We start from the raw sequence: 13,348 nt of genomic DNA on the forward strand, positions 1-13,348 counted from the left end.
TTGTTGTCAAAAAAGCTGCTTTTGATCCGCTGCTCTCCATTAGTTGCCCTGTTTGATGTCCTACCCACTGGTCACTCGCTACCGTCCCACTTTTGGGAGCTTGTGGCCTTTCTCACATTGTTAGCAAGATGTATAATATTACTGCACTGGAAGAACCCCTGCGCTCCCTGGATAAGGGATGCTATCTATTTTATGATGCTGGAAAAAATCAAATACTCCCGCCGCAGGCGTCCTGCAGCACCTTGCCTAAGTCTGCTTTCCCAGTATAAGTAGCATGTAGCACAGCAGCTCTTTGATTTGAATACATTTGTTGTTGTACTGTAGTTGTTGTTTTGTCTGTCTTATTTAGGTTTTCTTGTATGTCCCTTGTGTGTTCCTTTTTATTATTATTATTATTATTATTATTATTCCTTTTATTTATTTTCTTTTTCTTGTCTTTTCTTTAAAAGGGGTAGGTGGGGTGGGTACATTTTATATTAGTAGTGCCTCACTGAAAATGAATTCCTGTATTTCCTTCCCTCCATATTTGAGAGGACCTTTCATATTTGTATATTGAAAATTTCACAAATAAATCATTAAAAAGGGGGGGGGGGGGCTGCTTTTGTGCAGGAAGGGAGAAATAGAGGGAGAGCGGGAGACAGAGTGAAAGAGTTAGAGAGAGAGAGAGCAGGGATAAAGAGAGCACGTGCAGGCCATGTTAGCGCAGTCACCCCAGGCTGAGGGGGACCCTGTGCTGTGTGGCATGTCCATTATTCCAGATGACCATTCGCTACTGCAAACAGCCCAACTCCAGAGTCTTGACCTAGCCCTCGGCTCACTCCCCCCGCCCCCCCCCCCCCCTCACCCTCTCTCTCTCTCTCTCTCTCTCTCTCTCTCGCTTTCTCTCTCTCTCTCTCTCTCTCTCTCTCACTTTCTCTCTTGTGTCCACCAGGGAGGAAGCCTGTAGCTCGTGTGGCCCCACTAGTGAGTGAAATGAGTGAAGCGTTCATGAGGTCCTCTCTCGGTTCATGTGTGGTTCGAGCGTGCTGCCCTGCTTCTTGTTGCTTGTAGCAGGCTTGGGCTATTTCAGGCTGCCTGGCGACCAGCTTCCATTTGTGACAGGGAAGATTCTTAGATCATCATCTCAGAATTAATTTGACTGAATTTCAGTTGCTATCGACTGCTTTTATTTGGGAGGATCCAGCAGGTAAACTGGTGGAGTTAAAACATGTGTCCAAGCACAGTACAGTGCATGCATCAGAAGTCGGGAGGAAGCATCTGGCTTCTTGAAATTATTCTATCACCACCAAGACATGCAAGCATGAATAAATAGATAAATAAATACATTATAATTAATATTAATTAAAGCATAAGCGAGATGCACTCTTGAGTCTTTTTACTTCTTTGGGGGAGAGCCGGGTCAATTGAAACACGGGACGAAAGTAACACAGCGATTTCCTCGAAAACCATGCACATCTGAAATGTCATATGTCGTCAGTTTGTTCAACACACAAGACTTGCCAACCACGGGAAATCTCGTGCCATGACGTCATCGAATTCAAACGCTATCCCCGCAAACCTGTTTTTGACACCGGCAAGTAAAATCTTATGTGCGGTAATTTTTTTGTGATCACAACTCGTGTTTATTGTTTCATGCAATGATCACATGACCATACGAGAGATGAATCATTACTGAAACATGTCTGAAAGTGTTAAATGTCAGCATTTTGAGGTTTAGAAGCAAAATATGTTTAAGTGTTAGTTAGCACTGTCGGGACGATTGAAACAGTTGTTTCAATCGTCCCACAATATCAATGCAAAAAAAAAAAAAATGTTTCAAAATAAAAGAGGAAGATCAATTGTGAATCCTTCAACAAGGCTTACAACAGGAAATAAGTAAATTAGATGGAAATGTAGTCATCAGCATGGTATAAAATGAAGAAATGTGAGTTTAATCGAAACGTGTATCTCGACATTGACGCACATGGAAAAATAATTTTTTTGACCTACTTATATTTTGAAGAATCAGGTGAAATTTTAGCCATGACAAGTACAGAAGTATGTTGTTAGGTATGTTTCATAAAAACTAGAGTGAAGTGAATGGTTTCTGTTTACAATATGCTGTTTCATTCGTCCCGCACATGTGTTTCAATTGACCCGACTGGGCGGGTCAATTGAAACAAATGACAACTTACGTTCAAAGTTAAAAAACAACGCGATCACTCAAGGTGTATATGAAATTACACTGGTAACTAAGAGAGGGCACATGTGAGTTGTTGATCATATGACAAAATTATTTGTATCCCTTTTACCTGTTTTGAAAAAGACGTTAAACTGAAAAGTGTTTCAATTGACCCTGCTCTCCCCTACTAGCAATTAAAAGCTCCAAATGTGGGCTTGGGTTTTCCTACTGTTTTTTTTTTTTTTTTTTGTATTGCCTTTCAAGCAACTGGGACCACTAATTGACAGTGCATGCAAAAAACATGATAATTAATTCGGTAGTGTCTGCTTCTGCACACGGCCTCGCTCAGTTGCTGCGTTTACATGAGAGCTTTAATTCCGAATAAAACCAAGTTAAATCGGAATAAAAGTTAATTCCGCTTTAAAAGAGACCATGTAAACGCTTATTCCGCTTGAAAATGATTATTCCGAATTAAACTTAATTCCGATTTAAGTGGTTGGTTTATTCCGATGTTAAAGCGGAATTAACTCCCCTCCTTGATCATGTAAACCTTTATTCCGATTAAAAGTTTATTCCGTTTGTTTGGCGCATGCTCGTACAAGGAGGAAGAAGAAGCGCATGCTCGTTTCATGGTTAATTAGGCTCCATCTTCTTCCCCCCTTCTCCGACAGTCTTCTCCTCCTCAGCTAGCAAACGTGAAGCTTGACAATATTCTCGAGCTGCTGGCTAAATAGTAGGCCTATTATCAGAGTTACTGTGAAACCCGTTTTCATTATGTTATTGTTCATGCTGTAACGTTAACCCGAGATGACAAAAAAGTTGCTAGCCAGCTAAAGTTTGTTTTCTTCCGGTAGACCTTATTAGGCTACGTTCATGCGCCGCCTGTCCAATCGGAACCCTTCCCGACCCCCAGACGTTCAGCAGAATACAATAAAGCGTAATTAACGTATGTTCCATGTAAACGCCAATTCGGAATTAATATTTCCATGTAAACTCGAAGGAGAATATTTTAATTCCGATCTATTTAATTCTGAATAAACTAATTCAGAATTAAAAACATCATGTAAACGTGGCCACTGATAACCCATATCTTATTCAGCCATGATTCCCAATCTGTATGCAAAGCTGCATGATGATGAGGAGGAGGATGCATCCGCATGGCTTTTTTTCTTTTTTCAAGTCTAATTAGTGGAGTTAGTGAATTAGTGTGTGTGTGTGTGTGTGTGTGTGTGTGTGTGTATCATTGTTCCACAGGGTGCTCTTTGGAAAAAGAAACATCCCATATGTCACAGTGTGCTTGTGTGGGTGTGTATGTGTGTGTGTTCGGTGGCTAGATGCAGGCCAAACTAAACATGCACTGCAGTCCCCAGGGCCCCTTGTGTGTGTATGTGTGTGTGTGTGTGTGTGTGTGTGTGTGTGTGTGTGTGTGTGTGTGGCTGTGGCTGTGCTGTGCTTGAGCCTAGCAGGTGCATTGATGCTCACTTGTTAAGGTGGGTCACCAGGAGAGATAACAGTTGAGGTGACAGCCGGGACTTAATGACTGAGGCATCACACGTTTCACTGCTCCTTCTCTCTCTCTCTCACAGTCACCTCTCTCATCAAATATCAATTAGGCCTGGTTCACACAACCACCTTACAACGAGTATGAAACATCATTTAGCAACCATTGGATGACACTGACAGATTTAAATTGGTTTTGTTAATTATTTTTCTTTTGCTTATATAAACTGTCAGGCCTTGCTGTTGAGCAACACATCTGGAGGCTTCAGATTAAAATGTGTCCAAGCTGTAACTGCTTGATCTATTTCTAATGTAATCCAATCCTTGTGTACCAGTACACAAATCCAAAGTAGATAAATAACTGCAGGCTTTTGGCCTCCTGTCTCTTCTCCCCCTGGGCCACTTCCTCCTAGTATCCCAATTTTCTGATATTTTAATCCCCCTTTAAAGCCTTTGTTTTTGGGTGCAGTTCCTGTTCCCTCTTCCTTCTCCCAAACATCCCCAAATGTGTCATGGCAGTCATAACGGCTAAATCCAGAGCTTTGGTTGTTCAGGTCTGTTGGCGTTCCTGCCAGTCGCCCTTATTTTTCTCGATGTCTGCCTCCTCGGGTTTGTCCTCGCATTCCAGTTGAGTGATTGCTCAAGGAGACTGAGAGGTGGACGCACCAGTTTGTCAGCTGAAGGAAAAGTTAAGTACAGGACCTTGATCGTGAGAATTTGGGACATTGGCATCACTCCGAATGCAAGCTAGAGAGACGTTAAGAGAGTGGCTAGCCAACCGAGAATGAATAAGGTCCAAGAGTTCTTTCGACAAAAACACCAACAATGTCTAGAGTCAAATGACCATCATATGATTCTATATTGTTTTCATAAATAATATGTTATTATTTTTGTGCATCAAAAGATTAACTCCATATTATTAAGTTCTAAAAACTTCAATTGTAGACACATCAGACAGGCCTTGTTAATTCTCGATTGGTGAACGTGCTCAAAGAGAATGTTGGAAACAGGGACATTTCATATGCCTGTCAAAGCCTGTAATTCTTACATCACCCCCATCCTGCAGCCATTACCTCTGATTGCCCATTCTCCCCCGAGCTGATGCAACGCTTTTGTTGTACTGAGGGGGATTCAATTTGAAATGTCTCCAGTCCACACACAAGCAGGCATTCACAGAAAACCACAGTTAAGCCACAATAGTCTTTCCTGGTTGGATTGAAACTGTCATTTGCTTTGTATTGTTTTTTTTTTTCTTCTTAATCATATTTAACGTTTAATATGGTCATATTTACGTTTTGCATATTTTTTCTCTCTCTTTCTCTCTCCTTTTCTGTCAACTTTACAGGGACATCATTTAGCTCTTCACAAGATGATACGGAGGAGACATACTTAGATTCCAATCCATCCTCCAACCCAAGCACACACACACCCCACAAGTTTTCCTCCAGTCAGCAGTGTGTGTGAGTGAGTGTGTGTGGGGGGGATCATGACGGCCCTCCTGGCCAACCTGAGCATGCCCTGGGGCACGGAGGCACTGATGGGCTCCACAGACAGCATCAACCTGACGGCTCCCGTGCCCGTGCCACCTGACCAGCGGGACGGGCAGTCCCAGGCGCCGCTCTGCACGCTCTGCTGCTGCGGCCTGCTCAACCGGACGCTGGCCGTGGTGTTCATGGTGAGCCTGGCGTTCGCCATCGTCGTGGGCAACGTGGTCACGCTCACCGTGTTCATGCAGACCCGCCAGTCACGCACTCCACAGGGCTACCTCAAAGGTAAGAGTGTCCAGACTGGACGCATAAGGTCTCTCAGGAGAGCATGTGTCAAATTCTGCCTCTTTGACTTTCCCATATCAATGCTGTATCTGTGAAATAAACAATGAATTTATTAATTTGCCAGTATTTGCCAAGTTGTAAAGTGTTTGTCAAGTTTTTTACCAAGTTTTAGTGAAGTGGTTAGAAAGGTAATTTTTTAGTCCAGGTGGCAGGTGCATTATAACCAAAAGAGCTAGTGTGGTTCGCTTGCTACATTTTTCAGTGTGTGAACCACAGCAGTCTTTTCCTCAAAGTTTTAATCAAGTGCAAGAATGTTGCAAAGTAAGATGGCATTGCTGGCCTTTGCTGAGCAGATTGAATGCCATAGCCTACCTCCATCCTTCAGAGTGCCATCAATGCCACCAGAGACATAATAGGCCTGATGGGGTTGTATGTAACTTGAAGGATTGTATGGAACCTCCTTAGTAATAGGACTAAATCAATACATGACCCATCATTTCGCCCTCATTGTTGATCTACTGAATAGAATCACTGGATCCCCAAGGTATCACTCAGCCTACTAAACTTGTAAAGCAGAAAAGTGATGGTAAGCTTGGCCTTGATAAGCTCCTATCCAACACATGCCCTACCCTCTCTTTTCTCCCAACAGTGTCTCTCGCCATTGCTGACATGTTGGTCGGCGTTTTGGTCGTGCCATTTTCCGTCTACACCGAGATCTCGCTCATGGTGACCAGCGCGCCCCCCGTGTGGTACCAGTCCGCCAGGGCGCCCGCGGACCTGGCGCCGCCCGCGCACACCAACCTGTCGGCGCCGTGGCAGCCGTGCATGCTGATCGGGCCGGTGTTCGCCGGCTGCACCTTCGTGTCCATCAGCACCATCTTCCTGATGACGGTGGAGCGCAGCATCGCCATCCTGCGGCCGCTGCACAAGGACACGCTGGTGACGCGGCGGCGCGCGCTCCTGCTCATCCTGCTGTCGTGGAGCGGCAGCTTCCTGCTGGCGGTGGCGCCGCTGGCGCTGAGCCGCAGCTTCACGCTGGAGTACAACGCGTGCAGCCGCATGTGCAACTACGCGCCGCTCTGGGACGTCTCTGGGACGGCGGGACCGCCGCGCGACGCCCACGTCATGCTCCTCTTCCCCGCCTTCGACTTCACGCTGCTCGGGGGCACGCTGGCCGTCAACATCATCTCCTTCACCAGCATCCGCCGCTACTCGCGCAAGCGCAAGCTGCTGGCGGAGGGCAGCCTGGGCGGGGAGAGCGGCGGAGGTGGAGGAGGTGGTGGAGGTGGTGGAGGAGGTGGAGGAAGCGGGGGCTGGTGTCAGCACCGGCCGTCCTTCTCCGACATCAAGGCGGCCAAGACCATCGGCATCCTGACGTTCGCCTTCACCGCGTCCTTCTCGCCCATCGCCGTGTTCGTGCTGGGCAACGTGGTGGGCTACGTCTGGTGCAACTTCTCCTTCTTCGCGTTCTGGATTCTGGCCGGCAACAGCTGCTGCAACGTGGTCATCTACAGCGTCAGGGACCAGCGCTTCCGTAAGGGAGTGACACTGCTCTTTCAGAGGGACCGCTCGATCCCCATGGGGGAAAAAAACTGAAACTACTCGACCAGAGACAAACCCCTTCCCTCCACTTTTCCCCCTAAACAAGACCATACACACACACACACACACACCCACACACACACACACACACACACCAGGTGCCCTTCCTCTGATCACATGGAGGATGGATAATCATTCTTAACTCAGTAGGGCTTTGAATACTATCTCAACTTCAGGGACCATTTGGAAAACTATGGATTGGTTGCACAGTTTTTGTGTTGACAGTTTTCTCTTGACATTTGAGGCACAACTATGACGGACTTCACCTTTGCTTCAGATATTACAGGGACAATCAAGAGCGATATTTTGCTGTGCACTTTACATTGATATGAAAATGGCTTCTTTTCCTTTCCAGAATCATGATCATGTTCATTTAATGTTGCATTTTTACACAACTACTGTGTATTTTTATAGTATTATTTTTGCTATGATTGTCACTCTAACAGTGATGTGATTTTGTTATCAACATAAACATAATTGAATGCACTAAATGGATTTTTCAACTTTTCGTACAGACTCACTTGCAGTAATCATGGTTCAGAATGACATTGCAACAGAGACAAGCTAAGATAATTGCCTTATTGTTCAAATCTTCATGCATACAGTACTGTATGTAAGCCTTCAAGAGAAAACCAACCTGTTCACAATACCAAATATGTTCCGCCATTCCTACCTATCCTTTTGACTCATTCTGTTGCATTTACTGTTGTCTGTCAAATGTGTAGATTTCTTTATGTGTTCAATGATGGGCAACATGTTGACATGCAAAAAATGAACAGGTCGTATGTAGATTAGGTATCAATGAATTTCTTTCGGTCTTTTATTCAGGAGACCTCTGTTCACAACTGCAAACATGTAAACATTTCCAGACCATGCTAACTGTGATGAAAACTTTCTTTTAAAAAGTAAATAGGATTTTGTTCTGTTGTTTTATCTCTGTCTGTCATGGTCAATACTCTTAACTGTGTAAACTTGTATTGCATTATTGATCAGATGATGACCTCAGATTTTTAAAAATAAACACCTCTGAAAATCATTGCTCTCTCTGACGCGGCGCAGCCACCGACACTAACACCAGCAGACAGCTCTGGATGTCTCTCGGAGCGGCACAGCTGAAAGTCTTAAGCTCAGCAGTCACAGTTGCGACAGACTCGCCATTAAAACACATTTCTCCCTCAAACCCATCTCACTGACTCTGTCTGGCCATAACCTCTCACTCCCTCCTTATGTAAGGCTGGTCGGGGGGGCTGGGAACTTGCTGATTTATACGGTAATTGTGTTTTGATGATTCGCGAGATTCAAGGCCTCCCGTTACCCCGAGAAAAAGCATGAATAATTAAAGTCAAAGCTGAAGTAGCAGTGACTGGGCACCAGCCGTGACGGTGATATTGGAGACGATATTGCCTGCAATTTCAACATTCTCATGTAACTAAATTATATTATAACTAAAGTGTTTATTGTGAGGGATTGTGCAGAAGACACAGGGACACAGGTAGAAGGGTTCAATAAAAAAGATGGGTTTATTTCCCAAAAATGAATAAAAAACAGAATTCATTTCTAAATAATGTTCTGGGCCCAAAATGAGGTTGACTTCAAAGAACTGTAAAACTTTCAAACAGAATAGACATTCTTCTCCAACACTAATTCCCAGACTGTATAATGCATGCATGTAGACAAGAATTCGTGCAAGTTGGAGGAGGCTACAATGCTCCTAACGTGGTGTTCAGTTGCACCATCATGTTTATGTTAAAGGAACACATAACATGCTGTTTTCAATCCATGCAACCCATGGGTCGCCAAAATTTTTTTCCCAAGAGATACGTTCTACTTTGATCAAGTGGACAATGGTTGAGAGCTTTTATGTTAGTAGTAGCATGCCGTGTATTCACATAGCTGATCTCCACATAGCACTTCAAGTGCTAGGTTATCAGATTTAAGAGCATCATCCTCAAACCTTTTGGAGAGCTACTTAGGAACAGGTGGGGAGCTAATGGTAGCTCATGAGCTACCTGTTGTAGACCCCTGATGTAGTCTATAATGTACAGGTATGAGAATGATTAGAAGAAGACATTGCCGACAGTGCATTCTGGGAAATACAAATTGAATATCACAGATTGAAAGAAATATTTCTTTACTGGCTTGTGAAAAGGTGTGATGTGATACCAGAGATTTCCTTGTCTTTAATAATCAGTAAAGGAAAAAAAATCCATCCACTCTGTTCCTGCAAACCAATATTGACGGTCTCTTCTTGAAAAGGATTCAGGAGAACCCAAGAACCCTGAAATGTTTCAAAGGAATACGGCATATGTTGGCTCATATTGGCTATGGTTGAGGAGATAGGAAGGAAGCAAAGCATATTCCTCCTGCAGCAGTCCAGATGAGATACATGATCTGACACATGGGCAGTCACATGATGCCAGTGCTGCACCGTGACAAGCAAAGTGCTAGATGATGGAGGAAAAAAAAGAGTTAAAGAGAAACTGAGAAAGAGAGACGATAGAGGGAGAGAATGAGAGAGAGCATATAATGCCATGCAATTATGCTTGGCTGATCGTTGTATGAGGAGCAACCAATGAAACTGATTGTTTGAATCTATGGTCAGGCTGTGGTTCACTGTGGAAGCCTCTCCTCATGTCAATATTTAATGGAGGCTTTTAGAAGCTTTTATTTCTTTTCAAATGAACATTGATGCAGGCATTCTTAGCAGCAGGCAGACAGAAAGAGCAGATAGTTGAGGGATTAAACCAAGATCGATATGGAACCAAAGCCCATGCATCTGGCAGACTATTTGTGTTAATTTGCTAGACCTTTGACAACAATCTTTATTCAATTTGCCTTTCCAAGAAGCATTTTGTTGTTCACCATAATGGATGGATTTTTATTACCGACTGAAAAGAACAATGCATCAGCTAGCAGGGAGAAAAGCTGCCTTAAACAACCTTTGAATATTTTGCTCAATTATACTTCTTCATGTTAGCATGCAAAAATAGAATAAGATGCTCACACAACTGATTTTCTCATGATAACTCTCTTCACTGTCCATGGAGCAGGGTGTTCTAACCTCTCGGTCCTATGTGTGTGTGATCATCAAAGCTCTTACCTGCTTGTAACACAGGTGTTCACCCCCTCAGCAAGCTGGGGTGAGAGCGGCACTCCGATTGATGTTCCCCCGGCACACAGACGCACTGTGGCGGCCGTGCCTATTATCTGCATGGTGGAGGACACTACAGCCTAACAGCCGCGGATAATTGCAGCCTCCTTCACTGCCCCTGGTTGTACCTTAGCAAGTATGTCCTCAGTGGCATCCACCTGATGAGATATGCATGCCATGCCAAGCAAAGTGCTCATTAAAGGAAGTGATCGTATCATTATTCTATCTGTAGACCGCCTGCATAAATGCATGCACTGGTTGCCAGGTTCATGGAATTGAGGAAATGCACTTGAAAAAAATAAACAAATACAAACCCGATGACCTCAATGACATTTGTTCCTCCTTCGGCATATGGGGGGGGGGGGGGGCATTCAAATTTAGCCGAAATAAAACAAAAAGTGAACAAAAAAAAATGTTCTGACTCATTGTATTTATCATGTAATATTATTGTATATATTATCTTATAGAGGTAATCACACAAAGCTATTAAGTACAATTGTGCAAATTGTGGTTGCTCCAAGATTTTATGTATTGTTCAACAGGAAAGTAAATGGTTTGGACGTGTTCCAGACTAACTTTCTCCCCTAAAGGTCTTGGGGAGGTTTTATTCAATCCTGGGAGAGATGACTTTGGACAGAAGCAATCCAAGCAATCCAACCTCAACACATATTCAATTTTCAGCAACCTTGACGAGCCAGCACACCTTGCATCCCTCACAACCTAGTCTCTTTCACACACACACACACACACACACACACACACACACACACACACACACACACACACACACACACACACACACACACACACACACACACACACACACACACACACACACACACACACACACACACACACACAGCTACAGGTAACAATTTGTCAAAGAATGAAAGAGTGAAATAAAAAAAATGCTATATGCTCCAGTAAGCTTGCTTAGGAACTCAACAAATAATATACAGAGTGAACAAGAATGACTGAGCCCCAGGGGTCAGACAAAGCTGCAACAGATGCTTTAGACAGAGAATCCTATGGCTATAGAGCTGGACAAATTGTAGAGGAATAAATGTGTTGAATGGCTGCTTTGAAATGAGCCGTGTTACCTGAGATGAATTCAGCTTTGGTCGCAAATGCACACGTCTTTGGTCTGACACAATTGTGAGCTGGCAGCAAAAATGGGAAGCTTTCCAAATAATGAGGCATAGCACTGTTTCTAAAACAAATGCTGCTCATAAACAAATAAACAGTCGAGGACGGTATTCAGAGAGATGACCTGCAATAGATTCCTAATTATTTTCCAAAGCCAATGGCTGCTTCACTCGTCTGATCTTCCCACTATCAATTCTGTGACATTCCTTAAGGACTGCCATTCATTAAAGACATTAAGTAGAATAGGCTGCTCTCTGCCCGTGTTTGTTTAAATAAACAACTGCAACAACAACAACAAAAAAACACAATTTCAATTTTGAATAAAAGACGCATCCCAGGGCACTGAGAGGGAACGCATTCCTCTGCTCCCTGATGTGAGGAGAATAAAAATCAGTTCTTTGAAAACGAGGTTGGGGGCAAGGACGGCGTCTAGGGCAGATTGCGAGGCCGCCTGCGTGATGAGTCAGGCGCGTGTATTTTTATTTCTTTGTGTCTTTTTTTGGGGCGGCGGGGGAAGGGGGAGGGGGAGGGGGGGTTGATGAGTTTTTAATTATTTAGGAAACCTCTCAGGGGGAAATGCTGTGTTTAGGGAACATCGTAAAGACAGCCACCTGTGGCCCTGCGCTGCATTTGGGCTCAGGGGGAGGAGAAGACTGATTTGCTCCTGGCTGATGACGAAGAGTTCTCCTGCTGTCTTTTTCAGAAATGAATTGCATAGCCATTGTGTGGTAGGCCTAAATATAAAAGCTCAGGGAAATTAGATTTTTTTTTGTTTCACCTTGTTCAAATCAAAAGGCAATGTGAGAAAACATTTTAAGCACTGTTTTGGTCTGTGAGGATTTTTTTTAACCACATAAGACACACGATAAATAAGAATTCTCTTCCTGATGAAGAATAACTAAGTACAAATGGGGAGTGAGCATATGGGCACTTCAACACTTATAAATTGTTTCTTGGCGCATGCAAGAAAATTGAGGGCTATTTCTTCACACAGTCTGGAATTATTTCACACTGTGACAGTCAACAACCTGGTGCTATTTAATACATTCTTTCAAAATAACACTCCTTTCTGTTTATGGACACGATAGCATCATCAGCAATAAACACAGTGAAGGTGCTTCAACAAACTTAAGACCTGAACCCATACACTGGCCTAGAGTAGGCACAAGAAGTACAGGCAGTAATGGCTAGTTAGGGTCAGTTAACTCATCAGACTAATTCTCTTCTACCTGAACACAATATGGCATCCCAAATCCAAATCTATCATCAACTCTAAAGTAAAAGTCTGTGAGTCTTTCTCTCTGTCAACATAGTACTCTTCAGGATTAGGGGAAAGCTGGTGATCTCAACGCTAGCCTAGGGTGCATCCAGAGGGAAAGCGAATCAGTTTGTGGGGTAGGGATGCTGTGGGTCACAGTCTGTGCCACCCACACCTGTCGCAGACTTAGACTGACACCATCTCCACGGCTCTCTGGAGTGCCATCTGGGCAAAGATCCCCAACGGGAGGCGCCTCAATCACACAATTTAATCCATTTGTGATGGATACTTAACGTTGGCGTGGTGTTTTGGTGGGAAGTTTGTTTACACTGCCTAAAACCACTCAAAAACAAAGTCACTGAGGGACAAAAAGTTTTCCTCAGAATCAGGAACTGACACTGTGCTAGCAGGCTGCCACTGAACATACTCCTCAGCGCAGTGGTTCTGTTGTGCCGATAGTGACGGCCATAGTCCATGATGTATAGTTTATTTAAGGTCCTTGTCTCTGCCAGCATCCAACTCAGTGCCAACCACAGAGCCAGCTGTCGTCATCAGCCTGTCCAGTCAAATGTCATCTCCCCAGCCCACCACAATAGGAATGCTGGCCAACTGGAGTAACATCAGCAGGAGTTATTGAGTGCCGCGGCGCAGCCTCCTCAGGAAACACAGCCGTCTCTGCCCCTTCCATGTTGAGAATATCAGTGTTTAATGATCCCAGTCTATCGTCCAGCTGCAGCTACAAGTACCTGACAACCTCC

At 44.1% G+C, this 13,348-nt stretch overlaps 1 protein-coding gene across 1 annotated transcript in view; it reads left to right on the top strand.

Moving 5' to 3' along the window:
* LOC134095271 (beta-2 adrenergic receptor-like) overlaps positions 1 to 7,029 on the top strand; it is an 8,227-nt gene extending 1,198 nt beyond the window's left edge. The window contains exons 2-3 of the mRNA XM_062548721.1: positions 5,007 to 5,433; positions 6,083 to 7,029. Of these exons, the coding sequence (XP_062404705.1) occupies positions 5,148 to 5,433; positions 6,083 to 7,029 (1,233 nt within the window). The 5' untranslated portion in view covers positions 5,007 to 5,147. The remainder of the gene's footprint in view (positions 1 to 5,006; positions 5,434 to 6,082) is intronic.
* The last annotated feature ends 6,319 nt before the right edge of the window (positions 7,030 to 13,348 follow it).

This window comes from Sardina pilchardus, chromosome 11 (assembly GCF_963854185.1).
Source record: "Sardina pilchardus chromosome 11, fSarPil1.1, whole genome shotgun sequence".
Lineage (NCBI taxonomy): Eukaryota > Metazoa > Chordata > Actinopteri > Clupeiformes > Clupeidae > Sardina > Sardina pilchardus.